General features: G+C 38.2%; 2 protein-coding genes across 3 annotated transcripts in view; both read left to right on the forward strand.

The window, feature by feature from the left end:
- The window catches only part of emp2 (epithelial membrane protein 2), a 12072-nt gene extending 8064 nt beyond the window's left edge, over window positions 1-4008 (forward strand). Inside the window, exons 2-5 of the mRNA XM_040156615.1 lie at window positions 842-1176; window positions 1267-1375; window positions 1464-1604; window positions 2772-4008. Coding sequence (XP_040012549.1) covers window positions 1099-1176; window positions 1267-1375; window positions 1464-1604; window positions 2772-2941 — 498 coding nt within the window. The 5' untranslated portion in view covers window positions 842-1098 and the 3' untranslated portion in view covers window positions 2942-4008. The remainder of the gene's footprint in view (window positions 1-841; window positions 1177-1266; window positions 1376-1463; window positions 1605-2771) is intronic.
- Window positions 4009-8946: 4938 nt separating this feature from the next.
- Window positions 8947-19769, forward strand: atf7ip2 (activating transcription factor 7 interacting protein 2). Of its 2 annotated transcripts, XM_040124289.1 has the most exons (14): window positions 8949-9040; window positions 9475-9559; window positions 12384-12758; window positions 14458-14530; window positions 15492-15623; window positions 16078-16146; window positions 16426-16463; window positions 16596-16636; window positions 16724-16779; window positions 17162-17207; window positions 17466-17545; window positions 17769-17930; window positions 18023-18210; window positions 18414-19769. In XM_040124289.1, exons 3-14 carry the CDS (start codon window positions 12523-12525, stop codon window positions 18622-18624), a joined length of 1332 nt encoding a protein of 443 aa, XP_039980223.1. In that variant the 5' UTR covers window positions 8949-9040; window positions 9475-9559; window positions 12384-12522; the 3' UTR covers window positions 18625-19769. The 2 variants fall into 2 exon arrangements, with proteins under 2 accessions (XP_039980222.1, XP_039980223.1); XM_040124288.1 differs by lacking the exon at window positions 9475-9559 and having other exon boundaries at window positions 8947-9040.
- The last annotated feature ends 2605 nt before the right edge of the window (window positions 19770-22374 follow it).

The following is a 22374-nucleotide window of genomic DNA, read 5'->3' on the forward strand; positions in this document are numbered from 1 at the left end:
GCTCATTTGAAGACGTAAACAGTTGACCCGTTGTTGCTATCAACAAGTCAGAGTCTGGATTAAGGCTTTCAATCACTGCTGAGCAAACACCACACTCCCACATACTGTAACTGTGCATATACTCACATACACATTCGTGGTTGGGCATGCATGTAGACACAACATGCGACTTCGTCTCACATCTCAGTAGCATTTTCTGTAATTTGAGGGAAGACTTGGAGGCTCCAAATATTTGCCTGGCTGTTTCATTAAGCCTGCATTTTTCACAGTTGTTTGGAAACATATTTTGGTAAATAGTTGCAGATGTAACAGTTGCTGCAAGTGCATATGAACTCTTCTTGGATTGCCTTTACACTATTTCCTTTTCCTCTCACTTATTTTACTTTTTAAGTAAATCCACAATGAAGTCTGCATAGATGCAGCATTTTTCTTGCATATTCAACATTTTGTTTTAACCATTCAGTACTCTGTGGGTCAGACATACTTCTTATACTTATGTTAAAACTGCACAGAAAAAGACTTATCTGTAATATATATATATTTATTATTCTTATCTGACACTTGTAAGATAAATGAAAACCTTAAAATCTCTCTTATTGTCATTTACTTTAAAGGGATTGTAGAAAAGCCATATTGTTAAATATGAATGTTCTATCTGCAGTTTCTCATGAGTTGTGAGTATACGCACATATTTTTACAAACTTGTGAGGCTGCAAAGTAAGTAGGACCTCTGCAATAATTGTACCCATGTCCCTAATGTAACCTGAAGGCAAACTAGGGATTAATCTTTCGTGTGCTTGTGTGTATTATTAAAGTATTACATTTATGCTGCTTCCAACAGACTCTTTTCATGTGAGAGACCTTGATCCACCTGAGACCTTTACTATCAGCCTGCAAATCGGCCTATCTGACAACCACAATAAACACACAGAGGCCGTCATCCCGCAGGACCATCACCCACCAAAAGCTAAAACCTACATTCCACAATATCAGCCAGTGAGAGTCACAGAAAGCCACTGAAGCAGCCTGCAACATACTTAACTGGCCTGACCAACGGGCAACAAGCAGCAGACAAGTTAGCCAGACAGAAGGGCAGCCATGTTGATCATCTTAGCCTTCATCATCCTCTTCCATCTGGCCGCAGCCATCCTGCTCTTTGTTTCAACCATTCACAATGTGAGTATTGACCAAGAGCGAACATGCCATTACACGGCAGCACAGGACACTTTCATTATTTTAACCAGCTCTTATCCCTCCTTGTTGTAGGCGTGGTGGGTGGTGTCATCAGCCGGGCGCGACCTGATCTACACCGACCTGTGGTACTCCTGTAACGCCACCTGCTTCCCTGTGGAGAACAGCCATACTGCTGATGCAGGTAAGACAGTGCACAACTCTATGAAGCCTATGTGTGTGCGCAAGTTTGTGTTTCTTTATGTAACACCTCTTTTCTTCTTTCCCCTCAGCCTACCTGCAGGCGGTCCAGGCTACTATGATCCTGGCCACCATTTTATGTTGCGTCAGCTTCTTTGTCTTCATCCTTCAGCTCTTCAGGATCAAACAGGGAGAGAGATTCATTTTCACCGCTGTTATCCAGCTATTTGCCTGTGAGTGACCCACGCACACATTTAACTTTTCAATGCAGCTTTTGTCACTTTCTTTAAAATTAATTACTACTGGCTTTTTTTTCTTTTATGCTGACCTCGACATCAGCCAGGGTCAACATTCTGTCAATGAATGATAATCCTTGCAGTGTCCAAATTGGGGGAAATTTTATAACCACACCTTTCTGAAGCTGGATGACAATGTGAGCTGTCCTCGGAATGTAAAAAAATAAAAAGATCTGATCCTAACGCAGCCAAGATCTGACCTGAGAGTGTTCACGTACACATGTGGCTTGGTATGATATGTCACTCTGGATCCCATTGACAAGGGTTATTCTGTAATTTAAAATCAGTTAAATTCCCAAAATATGGGAATGGCTGTTGATTTAACTGACGTTTAGTTCATTCAAGTGTTTTCATACTTGCACATTCTTATCCATTGAGTATTTTGAATCTAATCCCAGGTAAAATCTGATCTTTTACATTCTGCATATTGATGGAAAGGTAGCAGAGCATTTATTCTTTTTGTCTCACCCTGTGGAAAATTTGGTATCCAACTTTTTCACTGAGGGAAATGTCATCGACTTGCCAAGAGAACAGGCGCAACCTGACAGCCAATAAACAATGGCAGAGTGTAGAAAGCTTCTCAACAGCTAAGACTTTCCCACTAACAAGGCAATATGATCTACTGTAGCAATGGGAAAGGGGAAAGCTCTCAATAAGTCACTCCTTTCAGATTAGAGCTGACACTCAAAGGAAATTAGGCTAGTCATTACTAGCATGTGACACTGTGAAATCTTAAACTGTCTGTTAAGTGTTTATAAACTGTATAAATCAGGGGATGTCATGAGCTTTAGAGGTGCTTGTAAATTGATTTTTTTTTTTTCCTTTGGACAGAGCCAGGCTAGCTGTTTCCCCTAGTTTCCAGTCTTTGTGCTAAACTCAGCTGGCTGTAGCCGTATTTTTAACAGGCAAATATGACAGTAGTATAGATCTTCTCATCTAACTCTCGGCGAGAAAGCAAACACATTTATTTCCCAAAATGTCAATATTCCTTTAAGGGGCCCCAACCGGCTGCACTAGACAAGTGGTTGAATGTGTCAGAGTTTCAATGATATTCGCTCATCAACTATTGAGTGTAATTTCCGTCCTCTTCTCTCCCTCTGCCAGCTCTATGTGTGATGATTGCAGCATCTATTTACACGGCTCAGAAGAACACCTTTCATGTGCCAAGCCTCCAGGAAGGCGCCTATGGCTCCTCCTATGTCCTGGCCTGGATCAGCTTCCCTATGACTCTCATCAGCGGCATCATGTACCTGGTGCTCAGGAAGCGCAAATAGATGTGACGGGCTTGACGCAAACGCTCGCAAATGTTCAAATGTATAAATAGGAACACTTGGACACCAATGCATAAACACATACACTTTTCCTCAACAAACATGCCTGCACACACTCTCTTTCTAACACTTAGATTTATATATATAATATACCAATGGAGATAAGGAAATATGCCAGAAATGTCAAATCCATTTTAATTTAAAGTCTCAGGTTCAGAGCCAGACAAACTTTTGTCCAACCTTACACACTCCAAACCCCAAATAGTCACACACCCTTTCTCCTTCCTGATGGTACATTGTTCTCACTGAATGTGGCAAAGATTCATTAGGACTAGCACACTCACAGTGTGTTTAGTTGACTGTATATTTTTTTTCCAGACAAGTGCATCAGAAGCATGGCTGACTGTTGACTAAGCAAGAGGTAGTTGACAGACCCACTGTCTGTTTTTCTGTTTTCTTGCTTGACAGCCACTAAAATATGTTTCTGTAAACATTTAAGGCAAGAAATACACCATGATTACAAAGATTTGCCTGGTTTGAAACTGATTTTTGCCTGCTAGGTATAAAGCGCTTGATAGGTTCATTTGCATAAAGCTGAGGTCAAATCTACTTCATGCAAATGCACTCATTCACTCATCGCTTTGCGTAGAAAATAAATATGATATGTCGAGCTGAGATTTTGGTGGTCCAGCTGAGACTGCATTTGGTGAGAACATACCTTGACTATCCTCTTCCCTATTTCCCCCTCAGCCATTACTCATAACATGAGCTCTGTTCCAACACATTGATTTGTGTCTCTTGTCTCATTGTCTACACTGGTTCCTTCCCACACCATTCCTAGGAACTGATCACAAAGGATAGAGGTTGAAGAAGAAAAAGTGGTGAGGTTTGCCTTACTGGGAAACAGCCCCTGGACTTGCCAAAGGGACTTGCCAAAGGGTCCATAAATTTATTTTGTACATATTTGCTGTGTATGTATAGTTCAGGTAACTGCCAAAAACCTATCTTTAAGACTGAACTATAGTCTGAACTGTAGTTGCATTTTATATATATATATATATATATATATATATATATATATATATATATATATATATATATACACACACACACACACACACACACACACACACACACACACACACACACACAAAGAAAAACAGAGAATCTTATGTTAACCATAACATATAGGCAGTGTATTGAAGCAGTAGTCGAGGTAGTTGAGGATTTTAACCCTTTGTTTGTATTCTTATGTTACTGACTTGTATTTTACTGGTGAAAAAGGAACCAAGGATGTGCTGTGATATTTGGGATTTAAAATGACAAAACAGAAACATGTAAACTTGAAATAAGAATGAACATTTCTCTGTTATTATTGTGCCTTTTTTGTTCACAGCTTCACTGAAAAAAGACAAATGCTATTTATTGTTTAAAACCACTGTTGTTTTTTTTTTTAGCATGTGACTGAGGATGTATGAAGCTATTAAGTTTTCCCTCTCTGGCCAAGCTACTGTTCATTTTGGTTACAGCATTGAGATAATGTTTGATCCCACATTGCCACTGCATAAACTGGTTTTCTTTTCCTCTTTTCTTGGTGTTGGGTATTAACACAGTAGCCGCTAGGACCTGAAACATTTTTAGGAAACAAATAACACAAAGAAGTAAAGTGTCAGTGGTGCACTGGGTTGTTAAGTGATAGAAATATGTCCATGTTCGGCAAACTTTGGACCACAGAGCCTGGTACCATACCAGTTCACCAAAAATGAAGATTCAGGGAAGAGAAATGGAAGTGAAGATTTTGCTCTGCTATCTCAAGTTGATACTTGAAAACGAACAAAACAACATATTGGAAGCCAAGATTAGGATGTATGTTGTTCATAGCTTTTGTGAAGTTATCATCTTAAAAGTGTTTCACTAAATAATAAGCTTCCTGTTTGCATACAAGTTTTTGTCTTTTAGGAAATCCCTTTAACTTATATTGAGATGAAAGGTAAGTTGTTGTAGTACCATACCTGGAAAAGGAGATTTGTTTTGTGAAATACAGTTCATTAGTTCATAAGTTTGGATCTATTCGATTAAGCTTTTAGGATTTCAAAACAGATCTAAATTATGAATAAACAAACAACTTGAACATAAATTCTGTGCATACTCTGTTGCAGATATTCAACAGAAACCACAGCAATCTCTCTTAAGAGTTGACCTATTAGAGCTACTCGTGACTTGGAATTTGAAATGTTTTATGTTATGGTTGTGATTATTTTCCTGTAGTGTGCTTTATGTGAACATAGATTTACTGTATCTTAGTCAGTGTAGATCTATACAAATAACAACAGGGCCATACTGAAAAATAATCATCTAACTTGTAAAAGCCAAAACTGAATTTATGGAGATTTGTTTTTAAACATTTTTTTGCAGTTGACATTTTTCTGATGCTTAGTGAAGTATTAATTACACATTTCTCATGTTGCTTTATAATGGAGACATTTTGAAATGCTCAATGTTTTAAGAACTTCAATTAAACAACAGTTTCCTTTCTGGCACTGGATTCATCCAAAAGTTTTGTCAGATCTGACACAGTCTTATATGTCATGGCAAATGGGGCTGTTTCTGCATGTTACAGGCTCCTTTGCTTATACCATTTTGGGCAAACTCAATTACAGCATGCTTTTATTTTGACCCCTGTTGCAACATCAGTGGCAGCTTCTGTAATCCAAAATATTGCTGTGTCTTCATGTCTCCACACCATCCAACTGAAATGTTTGTCTGCTACTGACACCCAGTGGACTGGCAGAGAACTACACAATGTGCAACTTGGTTTCGTAGCCTCAGAGTAGAGGGCTGCACGCTCCTGTCTGCATGGTGAATCTTGCTGCTCTAATCTCACAACCACAGATTAGGCAAATTCCCAACAGATCAGGAACAAAGACTCATCTCCCCTGCAAGAATTCATAGGTGCCCCCCCCATGTTACCCACCCATCAGATGTAGATCTCAGTTAATAATAAATTATAATAAATGTATTTTACAATAAATAAAATTTCTTTGTTTGTGCCAAATCTGTCATTGTTTCAGCTATCGATCTATGCTCATTATACACTGATGTGCCTGCTTACCCTCTTCCCATTACCTCCACTTTCCTGCAGAAAAGATCATACCTCGACTATCCTCTTCCCTATTTCCCCCTCAGCCATTACTCATAACATGAGCTCTGTTCCAACACATTGATTTGTGTCTCTTGTCTCATTGTCTACACTGGTTCCTTCCCACACCATTCCTAGGAACTGATCACAAAGGATAGAGGTTGAAGAAGAAAAAGTGGTGAGGTTTGCCTTACTGGGAAACAGCCCCTGGACTTGCCAAAGGGACTTGCCAAAGGGTCCATAAATTTATTTTGTACATATTTGCTGTGTATGTATAGTTCAGGTAACTGCCAAAAACCTATCTTTAAGACTGAACTATAGTCTGAACTGTAGTTGCATTTTATATATATATATATATATATATATATATATATATATATATATATATATATATATATATATACACACACACACACACACACACACACACACACACACACACACACACAAAGAAAAACAGAGAATCTTATGTTAACCATAACATATAGGCAGTGTATTGAAGCAGTAGTCGAGGTAGTTGAGGATTTTAACCCTTTGTTTGTATTCTTATGTTACTGACTTGTATTTTACTGGTGAAAAAGGAACCAAGGATGTGCTGTGATATTTGGGATTTAAAATGACAAAACAGAAACATGTAAACTTGAAATAAGAATGAACATTTCTCTGTTATTATTGTGCCTTTTTTGTTCACAGCTTCACTGAAAAAAGACAAATGCTATTTATTGTTTAAAACCACTGTTGTTTTTTTTTTTAGCATGTGACTGAGGATGTATGAAGCTATTAAGTTTTCCCTCTCTGGCCAAGCTACTGTTCATTTTGGTTACAGCATTGAGATAATGTTTGATCCCACATTGCCACTGCATAAACTGGTTTTCTTTTCCTCTTTTCTTGGTGTTGGGTATTAACACAGTAGCCGCTAGGACCTGAAACATTTTTAGGAAACAAATAACACAAAGAAGTAAAGTGTCAGTGGTGCACTGGGTTGTTAAGTGATAGAAATATGTCCATGTTCGGCAAACTTTGGACCACAGAGCCTGGTACCATACCAGTTCACCAAAAATGAAGATTCAGGGAAGAGAAATGGAAGTGAAGATTTTGCTCTGCTATCTCAAGTTGATACTTGAAAACGAACAAAACAACATATTGGAAGCCAAGATTAGGATGTATGTTGTTCATAGCTTTTGTGAAGTTATCATCTTAAAAGTGTTTCACTAAATAATAAGCTTCCTGTTTGCATACAAGTTTTTGTCTTTTAGGAAATCCCTTTAACTTATATTGAGATGAAAGGTAAGTTGTTGTAGTACCATACCTGGAAAAGGAGATTTGTTTTGTGAAATACAGTTCATTAGTTCATAAGTTTGGATCTATTCGATTAAGCTTTTAGGATTTCAAAACAGATCTAAATTATGAATAAAAAAACAACTTGAACATAAATTCTGTGCATACTCTGTTGCAGATATTCAACAGAAACCACAGCAATCTCTCTTAAGAGTTGACCTATTAGAGCTACTCGTGACTTGGAATTTGAAATGTTTTATGTTATGGTTGTGATTATTTTCCTGTAGTGTGCTTTATGTGAACATAGATTTACTGTATCTTAGTCAGTGTAGATCTATACAAATAACAACAGGGCCATACTGAAAAATAATCATCTAACTTGTAAAAGCCAAAACTGAATTTATGGAGATTTGTTTTTAAACATTTTTTTGCAGTTGACATTTTTCTGATGCTTAGTGAAGTATTAATTACACATTTCTCATGTTGCTTTATAATGGAGACATTTTGAAATGCTCAATGTTTTAAGAACTTCAATTAAACAACAGTTTCCTTTCTGGCACTGGATTCATCCAAAAGTTTTGTCAGATCTGACACAGTCTTATATGTCATGGCAAATGGGGCTGTTTCTGCATGTTACAGGCTCCTTTGCTTATACCATTTTGGGCAAACTCAATTACAGCATGCTTTTATTTTGACCCCTGTTGCAACATCAGTGGCAGCTTCTGTAATCCAAAATATTGCTGTGTCTTCATGTCTCCACACCATCCAACTGAAATGTTTGTCTGCTACTGACACCCAGTGGACTGGCAGAGAACTACACAATGTGCAACTTGGTTTCGTAGCCTCAGAGTAGAGGGCTGCACGCTCCTGTCTGCATGGTGAATCTTGCTGCTCTAATCTCACAACCACAGATTAGGCAAATTCCCAACAGATCAGGAACAAAGACTCATCTCCCCTGCAAGAATTCATAGGTGCCCCCCCCATGTTACCCACCCATCAGATGTAGATCTCAGTTAATAATAAATTATAATAAATGTATTTTACAATAAATAAAATTTCTTTGTTTGTGCCAAATCTGTCATTGTTTCAGCTATCGATCTATGCTCATTATACACTGATGTGCCTGCTTACCCTCTTCCCATTACCTCCACTTTCCTGCAGAAAAGATCAATATTTGACCCTCCTCCATACTGCAGTGCAATATTAGAACTTTCCTTTTTTTGAACTTTCAAAAACTCAAATAATCCAGCAGTGAAGAGAGTCTAGCTGACATTCAAAGGAATAACACTTTGTGTAATGCAGTCAGAGGACTGTGCATAAATGGTCTGCCTATAAGCATGACCATACAAATATTTTGCATTAACAATCCAAAAGTCTGCCACTATTATACAGTATGATTTAAATTTTACATAGCTGCTGAAAAAAATGATACCATGAAGATAAAGTACGGATCAGGGGAAGTATTTTGAGATAGAATGTGTGCAGCTTTATTGCAAAATATTTCCTTTTTATTCACTTGACGTTAATGGAAATTAAGCTTTTATTCTGAAGGAATTTGGTTTGAAGGATTTTATTGCTGTAAATGCTGTCGGGCGGAAGTGGAACCGACGCAACACCGGAATTCAACCTCGGAATTCAACCTCGGAATTCGACTTCCTGCCAAAACAAGCAATTGATTGTTTGAGGTACTTCTATTATAAACGATACTTCGGTGTCCTTTTAAATCTCTCTCTTTTGAGCGTAGGAGCTGCATGATAACTACCTCTCTTGTTCGTTAAAGTTAACTATCTTACTTTTTTGTTGTTGCCTAGCCAGAGGAATGTTTTGCTAAAAGCTCCAGCTAAAGGTTAGCTAACTCCATTAGCAGTGAGCTCAGTCGAAACAAACTTAGCCACTGATGCTCCTAATTGTTGTTCTCCTATTCACAAGACGGTGTATTCTGTTGTCAACGCCATTACATTAGCTAGTGAAATATGAGATTGTACCATCACCTATTTTTGTGAGTCCTGTCTGGAAGGCATTTGTCATAAAGTAGCAGCAGTCGAAATGTAATGTTTGCCTTTACAGTTGCTCTTAATCTATTCAATTAGTTCATCTTTTTCTGTTTCCGTTTGTACAGAAGTTTGCCAAAATTTAAGAGAAGTTAAGGACTTCATTATAGCAGAGAAAAAGTCCAGCAAAGGGGAAGATATTGGACAACAGAGGTGGGACAAATAACCAGCAAGTTACCATATCAGGCTGTGGGCTTAAAAGCCTTATGGCCTCATTGATTGTCAGACATCACAATAAGGCCATTGCATACCAACCTTACCTAGGACCTTCCAGTTTATGTCATGGATTTTCTTGAAAAAAAAAATTATATAAAAACTTATATTAAATTCATGGGACCTTGCAAATTCCCATAGCTCTACTCAAAATACCTTTTTAGCTATGAATTTTTGCAGTTTGACCCTTGGAGCTAAATTTCATTATTTTTGCCATACTTTGTATGAGTATTCTAAGCATCACCAGTTGCTTGTTTTTCACTGGATTATTGTGCTGAACATCCAAAAAATCCTAAGGATAATTTGCAACATGTATACATTTAATACGTTGTTGATGAATGTTTTACAGTAATCAAATTAATAAAAATAAATTATCTTTTACGCGAATGAAGAATCTTTCATTTTCAAAAATTAGTATTTCCACTAATTTTCACTTTCTTACAACCTAGTTTTGATTTTGTGTAGTATTAATACAGTTATATCACATCTAGAAGTTATTTTGTCCTGCATAAAACACATTGTATGCCACAGATCTTACTAAGTATAGCTGCAGAGTGGAAAAACACACTTTTTAAGATATTTTGACTATATATTTTCCCAAGAAAGATTATCTTATTTTACTTGAAAATTTTGGAAAAAGTGGAAGTGCTAATATTCATTGCAGATATATAAACACTTAAAGATGTTATATTACTCCGTCATACAATACTTTTTTGAAAATAGCTAATTTTTGCGTACTTGGCTGGAATATTACATTCAGTGGTTTTATTTCATATGTAGATATTTGGACTATGTTGACTCCGAGGTTTTCCATCTCTGTGTGATACCTGTTGAGCCTGTTTTTCATTGTAATATTGCATTATCAAATGTGATAACTTCACATTTATATCAGTGGTTCTTAACCTGGGGGTCCCGACCCCCAAGGGGGTCGTGAGATAATTTCTTGGGGTCCCCACATGGTTGTAGAGGGAAAAAAAAATCACATATTTAAATAAAATGACATATTTTAGACAGGGGAATGGTTTTTGCATTACATCGCCTGTACCAGTGATGTAATTTGCCTTATAATAGATTTTGTTGAGTATTTGTGAGAGTCAGAAGTGTGCGTGCAGTTGAGTTACTGATTGAAAACGAAAAAAAAACCTCTTTAATTTTGGCGCTTTTGTGCCACAGTATCATGCTTAACCAAGCAGCTATCGCCAGTTTTGCTGGCTATCACATAGGAGCGATTATGGAGCGATGGCTTCTAAAAAATCATATTCCAGATCAAAACTCGGGCCAACAGGAGGCGTGTCAATGTGGGTCATCTGAAAGTCCATCTGCAGCACATCAATGCAAGGAGCTCGCGCTGGTTCCAACAGAGCCCCGAGCCCCCAACAAGCTTCAGAAAAATAAGCCTGGCTTTCTAGGATATGGATTTATATGCATAGCCAAACACAACATGAAATATCCACAGTGTGTTATCTGTTCAGAAGTGCTTGCTCATGAGAGTTTAAAACCAGTTAAACTTCTGATTTGCAGCTCTCTCATTCTCTCTCTCTTGTTGACTGTCCTTTCACTTCCCTGTTGTTTTCCTTCTGTCTGTGAATTGCTACAATGGAGGGAAAATGGAGAACTAAGTGAGTAAGTGTATTCTGTCTGTCTATTGATCTCCTCCGCTCCGTTTCAGTACTATGGACAGCGCCACACCTACACACACACACACACACACACACACACACACACACACACACACACACACACACACCCCTAATTTACCCATACTTATTTCACCATTTCACAGCACAAACACCCAATTGCTTAGCTATGGGGCTTCGAGTAATCATGTGCCAAAATATTTAGACACCAAAAAGAATTAAACCACTCGCCAGCATACAGAGCATCCACTGGTATATATGACAAAGGAGGTACAGAGAGTTTATGAGCAATCATTGTGTTTACATCAGGTTGTTGTGAGTTAAGTGCTATTCTGGGGGGGGGTCTTGATTTGAAAAGGCTGAGAACCACTGATTTACACGAATACATGTTGCAAATTCTCCTTAGGGTTTTTCGGATATTCAGTAAATATTTCAACCCAATCCAGAGAAAATGTGCAAATGGTGAAGTTTAGAATACGTATACAAAGAATGGTGAAAAATGATGAAATTTAGTTCTGAGGGCAAACTTTCAAAACTTCATAACAAAAAAAGTATTTGGACTAGAACTATAGGATTTTGCAAGGTCTAGTGAATCTAATATAAGTTTTTACACAAATCAAAGACATGAACCGGGAAAGTTCTGAATTCTGGGTGAGTTGACGTGGAATGACTCTCATATGATTCAGGGGTAAAAGTGAATCATGCCTTTACTTCAGACACTTCAACTCTGAACTATTGCATTTTCTAGCCTCTGGCCAGTTTATGACTGTTTGACATTATAATATTGGCATATGTGTTACACGTATGTCTAAAAAGCTAAAACTCAAAGCTGTTTGTCATACAGTTTGTTACACATTGTCTCTAAATTCCTGTTAAACTAAAAAACCCAAATCCTATTGCAGTGAATACATATTAGAACATAATTGAATCCTTATTTCTATAATTTTTTTTTCCATTTTAGAGGTTTTAGGGGACTGACGTACAATATATAATTTTTGGCAACATTGTGTGGAGGAGGATGATGTTGTGACCAACAACAGTATTATATTGGATAATAGGGTTACCCAGCCTAGAGTCCAGTAATGTAGGGGTGAAACGAAATTAACATTGGCTGTTGTTATTGCCAGGTTTCATGACAACGTCAGGCCATTGATGACCGCGTCAGCCCCCTTCCCTCACCTTGTAGATTCTCTGACGATCCTCCATCCTACAAAACCGTCTGCGTGCGGCTTGTGTCTTGACAGTACACTTCAGGTTTAGTGAAAAATGGCAGAAGTTCAAGATCAAACTCAAGGTTGCATGGCCTTTAAAAGACCAGCTCAAGACAAAGTAAACCATTCCACCAAACCCAAGAAACGCAAACGTTTGTCTCAGAAGCTCACGCACAGATCAAGGGCGAGAGCTCGAGTGGACATTGGATTGGCACTTGAAAGATGGCGTGCACTGAAAGCAGCAAAAGGATTGAGATCTGATGCAGAAGTGGCCCAGTGTCTTCTGGATGTGTGAGTTAACCTCTAATAGCTTCATAATTGCAGAACAGCTCCATAAATGTTTTTAGCTTTCCAAAGCTGTTTGTAGCTCAGTCAGAATGACCTGCGGCTTGAGCAGTAAAATAATCCACACACATAGAGCTGTTTTGTTTTTCCAGCTTCAGCATGTCCTACTGCTATTTTTGTTACTGGCTGGGCCAGTCAGGCAAATGGCTTTGCAGTTGCACAAAAGATGGATCTGAGAGGATGGATAGTGAATCTACCAATGTGTTTTGTCATCTCAGTAAAGCTTTTAAGTTAGTTGGGACTGCAGTGGATTAATGTGGTTCATCCAGCCCTTACACACGTTCTGCGATGTAAAAATAAAACTATAGGCTATGGGTGCAGCTATTTTTCTCAATAAAGCCCTGTATACTTTGGCTTCCTCCATAAGCCTTAAGTAATTAATATGCACTTTGCTTAAGATAGCATGATGTATAAAGGATCAACTCTTCTCCATTGCTGCCACAGTAAATATCTCTGTGTGTGAGCCACAGAAATGTTTAGTGTGGAGCAGTACTTTTTACAATACAAAATATCTGAAAGATTCACATTAGAGCTTCTTATGTGAACTATAAACCTCCTCACTGTGTATTCGGAAAAGAACTGAATAACGTGCTTGTGAAGACATGGAACAGCTGTTTTGGAGATGAAATGTCGGTTTGAGAGCAAATCCGGATTTTTAGATAAGTGTGAAAAGGGTTCGGTCACTTAGTACATTAAAATTCAAAATTTACTCTCTTTTATTTCTTATATTTATTTCTTCTATATTTTACTCCAGCAAACATTGCTTTTCTTCATAGCTTTTGGTGGTTGTACAACTTCATCAAATCAATTATATGGTGCTTCTGTGAGCGATTGATAAAGGCTGGAATGCTCACTTTGCTTTCTGGCATTTTGTGTTTTTTCTGTATACAACAGTGGCTTCTCTTGTTATTACATGACATTTTGTTACTTCTCTTTAAAGCAAGTTGAACAAAGTGTATTTACAGGATTTTTCAAGGTATATTTGTTATGCATTATAACTTAGTGTTCACTTCTTTGGCTAGTATTGGATCAATCATCAATCACTCATAGTATAGCTCCTATAGCTAAAAGACAAGCAGTGAACGTCTTTCATTTATTTGATTCAGCCATTGCACACCTTGTACGCCATGTGATACTACTAAGCTTATACATATGTTGTATTATACTTTATATGAGTGTTATACTTAATGCATATATTTGAGATTTTAGTGTTTAACAATAAAATTATGTTAAATGTGATGCCTCCAGTGCTCTGGTTCTGCTTGAAACAGACTTTATCTTAGGTGTGTAATGAGTCACTTATACATTTTCCTACTAGCTTTAATGTGACTATGATCATAATATAATCAATACCTGTAATATGAACTAGAAGTTTTTTTTTTTTTACTTTTAAACAAGAAATATAGTTACAAATGTTGTTAAATTGTTATATCCCACCTCCTATTCTTATCCACATAGTCCTAGAGTAAAAAGACAAATGGGTGTTTCAGTTGTAACATGTTTTTTTTATGTTGCCACATATGACAGATGTAAGTGTTTTTATACAGGTATGGTAAAGCAACAAACATCATCAATTGAACACCTAGTGGATCTTGAAATTCTGTGTGTGTGTGTGTTTGTTTGTCCTTATGTCTTTTGCATGAAGAATGAAGAGGTTGCCCCCCATGTCATCTTCTGCTGAAGCCACTGATAAGAAGATAAAAATCTCCCCGTCTGAAGTAAGAGACAACAATGGAGACGTGATTGTCGAATGTGTATTTTTTCGGTTACATGGTTACATTTGCAAATGCATATACAGTGTGTTCAGAAAGAATTCAGGTGCCTTCGCTTTTTTCACTTGTTATTTTGCAGCCTTATGCTAAAATTGTTTAAATTAATTTTTCCTCTCATCAGTCCACACTCAGTACCCCATATAGACAAAGCGAAAAAATAATTTTAGCTCAGGTGCCTCAGGTGTTTCTACACCTTGACCGGAGCCCCACCTGATAAATAAATTCAATTGATTGGACATGATTTGGAAAAGCCCACACATGTCTATATAAGGTCTCACAGCTGACAATGCATATCAGAGCAAAAACCAAGACACGAGGTCGAAGGAACAGCCTCCAGAGCTCAAAGACAGGATTTTGTTGAGGCACAGACGTGGAGGAGGCTGCATTGAGGTTCCCAAGAGCACAGTTGGCTCCATAAATCTTAAATGGAAGAAGTTTGGAACAACCAGGTTTCGTCCTAGAAAGGGCCACGCAGCCAAACTGAGCAATTGGGGGAGAAGTGCCCCGGAGAGAGAGGTGACTAAGAAACCGATGGCCATTCTGGCTCAGCTCCAGAGATCCTGTTTGGAGATGGGAGGACAACCAACACTGCAGTTTTCAGTTTTTCCTAGTTAATAAATTTGCAAAAAAATCTAGAATTTTATTTTCCCTTTGTCTTTATGGGCAATTGATTGTAGACTGCTGCGGGAAGAAATGAATTGAAATGATTTTAGCATAAGGCTGCAACATAACAAAATGTGAAAAAAGTGAAGGGGTCTGAATACTTCTGAATGCACTGTACACATAAAGTTACTGCATCGAGGTCTACCATATGTGTGTGTGTGTGTGTGTGTGTGTGTGTGTGTGTGTGTGTGTGTGTGTGTGTGTGTGTGTGTGTGTGTGTGTGTGTGTGTGTGTGTCCCCACAGGTGCAGACACTGATAGAGCAGGAGGTTCGAAGTGCAGTGAAAAAGAATGAAACCAAGCTGAAGGGTTTAATAGAAACTATTCAAAAGCTGGAGTGTGGAGTCGACTATGAAAGCTCCATCCAGAAACTGGAGGTTGGTGGAAGTAGTGGTACACATTTTACCTCTTTGTTGTGGTAATGTGACTTATTCACCACCTTTCTTTGTTCTTTCCTTTTGTTCTCATCCTCCTTTTGATCTTTTGGAATTCATCAAGCTGCTTTAAAATCAGTCTCTTGCCTATTTTCTTCTTTCTTTGCCTCGACTCTTCCTAAACAACTAGGCAGCGACTGGTAAACCCACTCCTCATCTGTCAAGCTTCACCAATCGTTCATTTCTTTTTCTTCCTTTCTCCATTAGATAAAATCCATTTGAATTGCACTTTCACCCGTATGTCCATTTTTTTGTGCGTTTTCCTGACATTTCTTTTCTTGTAAATACAAAAAGACGCAAATATGAATGTGTCGTGTGTATGTTTTCAATGCCAAAGTTGTGCCAAAAAATACCCTAAACCTCATAAATCTTTACAGAATGCTCTTCTCTTCCTTAGGCACGTATTAACATGGTGACGAAGAGAGCAGAAGCAGCTCTTGCCTACACGACAAAGACACAGAAAAAGGTTTGATGCAGACAAACACACACAGACATGAATGCACATGAATCGTATATGGACTAACATGCATGATCAGTGTCAAAGCTGTAATATATCCTTTTTTTTTTTTTTTTTTAGTAAATACACTCAAGTACACGAGTGAAAATATGTTTTTCTCAATATAATTATCTTATAAATAGAAAATTTGATGATAAATATATTTTATAATTATGTTCAGTTTGAGATTTAAACACTGTCCACTGGTGTCCCATACACAACCATTCACACAAAATGTTTGCCTTTCAGAGTCCACATCCATCTCTTGTTAACATGGACATAATCAGGTATTTACAAGCAGGTTTGGTAATATTAGTCTTCTGAAAATTATGAAAGCCCTTGAAGGAAAAATTCAACTTTGCATTTTGTTTGGATATAATAAGTTTTGAGACAATTTGATTTGTTGTCCAACTCTGCAGAATAGATTCTGAGGAAGAAACGATGGAAACCGTGTCACAGAGTAAGAGCCCAGCGTGCATGTGTTGCACCAGTGAATATTTACTTTTGTTGGTCAAGTGTATTAATTCAATGCAATTTTATTTTTCAGTAGACAAAAAGAGCATGGATTACATGGACAAGAGTAGAGAGTTCTTTCAAATGATGGTACATATTAGCTTTTTATTTATTAGTTTTTGATATGTAATTTTGAATCACTTTTTAAAATTTAAAATAATAAATTATAAGCTTCTATAAAGGACTTAGGAATAATGTGTTAAATACTAATGTTACTATTAATTATATTTGTAATTAATTATGTCTTTGTTTACCCAGCAAAACACAATTTTCACATAGGCGAGTGTTAATTATAATCTGGACAATAATTTTTTAGCTGAGTTGAGACTTTGTGGTCAAGAATTCTACAATATACACAGAGGGAAGGATTTAAGGTCAAAATTGATTAGTAATGTAGGGGCTTACATTGTTTTGAGTAACTTAAAAACTTTGTCGACATTGAGGTTTCAGTTGATTGGTCCTTTCTGTGCAGGATACCACTAAAAAGGCACTAAAGAAGATGCGTGCAGATAATGAGGGTAAGACGATTTTGTACAAGCGAATTTTTGAGTAGCTCAAGTTTAAACTAGGTTAAATATCCGTTTTATGTATGTAGCTTCCAGTAGCAGTATTTCTCCAAGCAGTGAGAAAAACTGACATGATGAGCTGTTATAATGGCCCAAATTCAATAATATGAGTCAGTTAGTACAAGAATAAATAATCGCCTCCATTTTTTTCCCCTACTCTTTCGTGTCCCCCTCTTCCCCTACTCGGGATTGTGCATAATCCGTGTTAAGCTTTGACGGCTGCCATAGCAGATTTAAGGGAAGAGCCACCTTCCCCGGTTCTCACTCCTTATGGCTCTCCTGAGTGTAAGGTAGGATGCGTCATTTTTGATATGTTATTTTTCAAAACATGCCACACATAGATATAATATGTATAACTAATGACAAGCTACTCAAGCAAGTGAAAAAATCTTTTAGTCTCCATAATATCCGTTTTGTTTTTTTTTTTTTTTGGGGGGGGGGGTTCGCTGTTTGTGACTATTTTGTGTCTTGACTTTATTTACTCATCTTTTGTTTTTGGTATGTGTAATTCAGGGACTTGTCAGGCTCATAAAGAAAGAGCCAGAAGATGAGCAGCAAAAAGAAAACAACATTGAGGAATTCAAGCAGTTTGAGGAGCCAAAGGCTGAGACGGTGAAAGTAGAATGTCTCTCTTCTGGTGATAGTGACATTCCCAAGCACACAGGCTCAGAGCAGGTAATATACACACTCGCACTAACCCCCAGTAGTAATTCACTTGACTGTTTACTCACATTGCCTCCACTCCCTCCCCCTTTTCTAACCCTAAGGACAAGCTCTTGTATCCTCCTCTTCCCTCCAACACTTTCCCCTCCATCCTGAACATGGAAGCGGCCTCATACAACATCCCCCAGAGACCAGAAGTACATCTGGCCCTCATCAGGGACCCCGCTGGCCTCTCTGTGCTCTGGAAAGTGGAGGAGGAAGACCCCTCTGCGCCACCCATGGATAGTTACAGGTGAGAAGCTGCAATTAGTATTTGAATCATCCCGCTGCTTCTTAGACAAGCAGCCACTCTCAACCAGGTTGATCATGGGAGCGGAGAATATTACCATACCGCTTATGTCAACATATAACCACCAGATGGAAGCAGAGTTCAGCCAGTTAGTGTGTCCTTCCCTTTTGATGTATTCTTTTCCTTTGTCTCTCCCCCTGCTGTAGCATCTTCATGACTACAGAAAAGGTTAAGGGTGGTGGCGTCTTCCCCAATTGGAATATGCTTGGTGAAGTGAAGGCCATCGCTCTGCCCATGTGTGTGATGATCAGAAAGTACAAGCCCGGGCACAAGGTGTGTGTCGCCGTGGTGGGCAAAGACAAGTTTGGCCGGTACGGGCCCTACAGTAAAGTTGTAACTGCAGCGATACCGAACTAGTTGCGAAGAGGATATGGGGTCAACGGAGAGACAACACAAGCACCTACTTCAAGTGGGATTTACTCACTCTTAACGTACATGTTTGTACTTTGTCAGTGTTAAGTTTTAATTACTTTTTGGCTGTTTTTTGGGGCAGTGTCACATAGACACAATTAGAAATCTTCTGAAACAAAATAAAACAGAGTGGAATAGCACCCAAATGTAAATAGGACGTTTACAGCAGTGTCCCCCAGCAGTGATTTCAGTTCCAATTGAAGCAGTGTAAGTAGCAGTGTTTACGGCACTTCTTTCTCCTTTTGTTGCCTGCCACTCATATAGAAGAATACTTATATCCTGTGTTTGCGTAGCTTCTAGAGAGTACAAGCGTGCGCGCACACACACACACACACACACACACACACACACACACACACACACACACACATACACACATGTTGAGCTTTTCACTTTTGGGGACATTACATAGACTTGCATTCATTTCCTGGAGACTTACCCTAACTGTAACCCTAACCATTACTTGCTAACCCTAAACCTTACCCTAACCTTAACCACTGACCCAAAAGTCAACTTTTTCCCCGATTGGGGACACTGTCTGAAATTTGTTGTGCAAATTTCCCCAATTGGGGACACTGTCAGTGTCTCCTAACCCTCAACCTAAACGTAATTCTAACCTGAACGCTAAAACCAAGTCTTAACCCTCAAGCATCCCTTTGAAGTTGATGACAATAATAATGGTTGTCACACAGTTGAGTACCAGTAAACCAGAGAACAGCTTAACAGTTAAAGATCAATCGTTTTTGCTAGTGGCTTTGTTAAAGTCAACAGTAGTTGGTTAAGCCATAAATAAATAGTTTAACATCACTTTGGAATCAAAAAAACAAAATTTTAACAATGTACTGAAATAAAATGAGCCAATAAAGTTGACTTGTTAAATGTATGTTCTGTATCTTTTTTTTTATTTTTTTTTATTTTCAATTTTTGTCATGTATAAAGTAACAATCTCAAACACTGGATGTTACGACTTTACAAAATTGAAGAAGTTTCTTGCTTTTCTCTGTTTCATACAATGAATAAAATACTTTGATTTATTTGACTATTGGTCAGAGTAAAGCCATGTACAGTAACCTAAAAGATCTCACGGAGGATGCTCATGTTGTCTTCACATAAAAAGATATTTTGAGTCAGACAAATATTTAAACAACTGCCCTAAGTACCCTTTGAGTAACATCAGCAACCTGATAGTGATACATATGGCGATGCTAGTGTGTACACCATATTAGGATTATGTGGCAGGTTCTCCTTCGTCACATTTCAACACTCACACCCAGCGTGCAGTGTACTGATTGTGAACGTGAAGCTTACCATCAAATTGCCATCAAACATGAACTCTAAAGACTGCATTGCTTTTTTTTTTTTTTTTTTAATTTCATGTGCACAGGAAGCTACAGTTGGGCTCTTATTTGCTGCTTCAGATGTTTCCTTTTTCTGCACAACAGACCCTGACTTTCTTGCCAGCTGGCAGCAGTCAGCATTCTTCTCCCCTCGCTCTTCCTCAAGGCTCTTACATTCCACGTGTGTAAGTAAAGAAAACAGGACACAACCCCTACTTGTCACCACAGTCGCACACTCAGTCACAACTCGGGAGACTTGTGAAACCGACTTGCAGACCTGGCTGGAACTTAAGGTGCTTATACCCAAAATACACACAAAAAATACCACTGACGGATGGTAGTATCCAGCCACATATCTGCCAGTTCTCCTACAAGACGTACCTCTCAGTAATGGCGATTATCATCAGTGTATTAATCCATAACAGAAATTGGAGTCGGTATAAAGTGGATATACAGTATATCCTGAGCTGTTATTTTGAAATGAAGTTATTTCACATAAATTTATCTCATTTTTTTGTGCATTATATTTTGTCAATTTTATAAACATTTATTTCTTCATCAGTGTATTTGATCCTTTTATTTTCCGACAAACTCAGGTTTGCTCCTCTAAAGACTGAAGCTTTTGCTGCGACATCTTGTTGCTCACAGTAATACATTGATATTATTGTTGCTGTAACAGCCCTGCACCTAAAATTTCATATCCGTATCAGATGGAACATTTGCTGCAAAATTTGGCATTTTGTCAGTGCATTTTTTTTTTTAGCAGGGTGCTAACTGGGCTAAATTGGGTGGCAGTTGTTGAGCTTGCTTGCTTTAGAGGCCGGGGGCATGATTGAAATGTTTGGGGGGCCGTGACAGCACCACTGTGGTGAAAAGTGAAATGAAATAAAAACTGACATGACAGTTTTACAAAGCACCTGAAGGGTCACGTCGGGGATTTTGTTTCTGAACTACTTTTACCCAGCAATAAATTTAGAGTTCCCTTGCAATGTTTTTTGCATTCCTCCTGATCTATGGGAACAGTTAGTGTGTTGGTCCAGTCCAGTTATAATAAACTGCCAGTTTAGACAAATGCTCTGTAGATACAATAGATGAAACCTGATGTGACACTACACATTATGCATTTTACAATGAGCTGAGTTTTCATCATTTCTTAAATTGTCAGTTTAATCATATGATGATTCATATTTAATGATTATTTATGTATTTAGTATTAAACAGTTTGGAGCTACATTGTGGACACACTATAATGTGCACAATGGCTAAATAGGACTTTACTTATTCAAAAGGAGTCAGCCGGAAACCTTAAAAAGTCAGCTGGGGACACAGTTTTCATCTGACTCATGAACTGTTAAAGTGGCAATCTCTAAGATCTTCATTAAAAAAAAGTGTCTGAGTCACTATTTATCACTGAATGAGGTAACACAATGGTGACTGAGCCTTTGGCCCACTGATGAAGGTATTGCAATATTTATATATTTGCAATATTTCGAACTGTGTACCTGTGACGACACTCCCAGAAGAACTGCAGTAATAAAATACTGGCAATGCAAACCGAACATCTCAGATGTTCCACACCACCGCAGCTTCACATTAAATCATTTAACTGGCAAAACACAAGTTAAATTTTATCATGAAGTAGTCACAAGGAATGCAGTGTGTTTGTCAGTAAGCGCAACACTTACCGCTATCTTCCATCAAAAATGCGACTCATGCCGTGTGCAGCATAAAATCAGATCAAAGTTGCTCATAGAATGATGGGAAAGGGCCAATAATTGTCTCACTTCTTTATTAAAATAACAAGTAGTTTGTTTTGCTGCCCCTAGAATACTGTGAACTGTGTATCAAACCTACATTTCCTCTTACCAACACTAACTACAGGTGTGGCCACATCAACCAGGACTGAAATTTTCGAGATTGACGCTTGAATAAGCTACCTACAGCTGATAAAGCACCACTTTCCAATTCATTGTAAGGAAACGGAGTGGAAACTACTCAACTGGCACAAACTATAACCAGTGAATGTCTGGGGCTGACCCATAAACTGAATATATGTGTATGTAAAATTTATGTACGATCCATAGGCCGACAGTGTGCTTAGTTGCTGAACAAGTTGGCCCCTGAACTGGGCACGTTCAGCCCAGAGAAAACGCGGCAAAACGTTTCTTTAAACAGACATGGTGGTGCTTTGAACACCCTGTTGTGTTACGCATGCCCGCTGCCTTTTTTTATAAGGCTTGCACCTCTGACACACCCGCCAAATGATTGAAAACATACCTCAAAGCCCATTGGGCACTGTTTCAACCCTTTTCGTGGAAGCATGTCGTTCAACCCGGAAACCGTAGCAAAACAGTGCACA

Source organism: Xiphias gladius, chromosome 3 (assembly GCF_016859285.1).
Source record: "Xiphias gladius isolate SHS-SW01 ecotype Sanya breed wild chromosome 3, ASM1685928v1, whole genome shotgun sequence".
Classification (NCBI taxonomy): domain Eukaryota; kingdom Metazoa; phylum Chordata; class Actinopteri; order Istiophoriformes; family Xiphiidae; genus Xiphias; species Xiphias gladius.

Bases quoted from the DNA above. Each gene is read 5' to 3' on its own strand.
- atf7ip2 (XM_040124288.1), top strand. From the start codon at position 12,523: ATGGCAGAAGTTCAAGATCAAACTCAAGGTTGCATGGCCTTTAAAAGA. The intron at 17,931-18,022 runs GTAATATACACA...TCTAACCCTAAG, and splicing joins AGCACACAGGCTCAGAGCAG to GACAAGCTCTTGTATCCTCC. The intron at 18,211-18,413 runs GTGAGAAGCTGC...CCCCTGCTGTAG, and splicing joins CCACCCATGGATAGTTACAG to CATCTTCATGACTACAGAAA.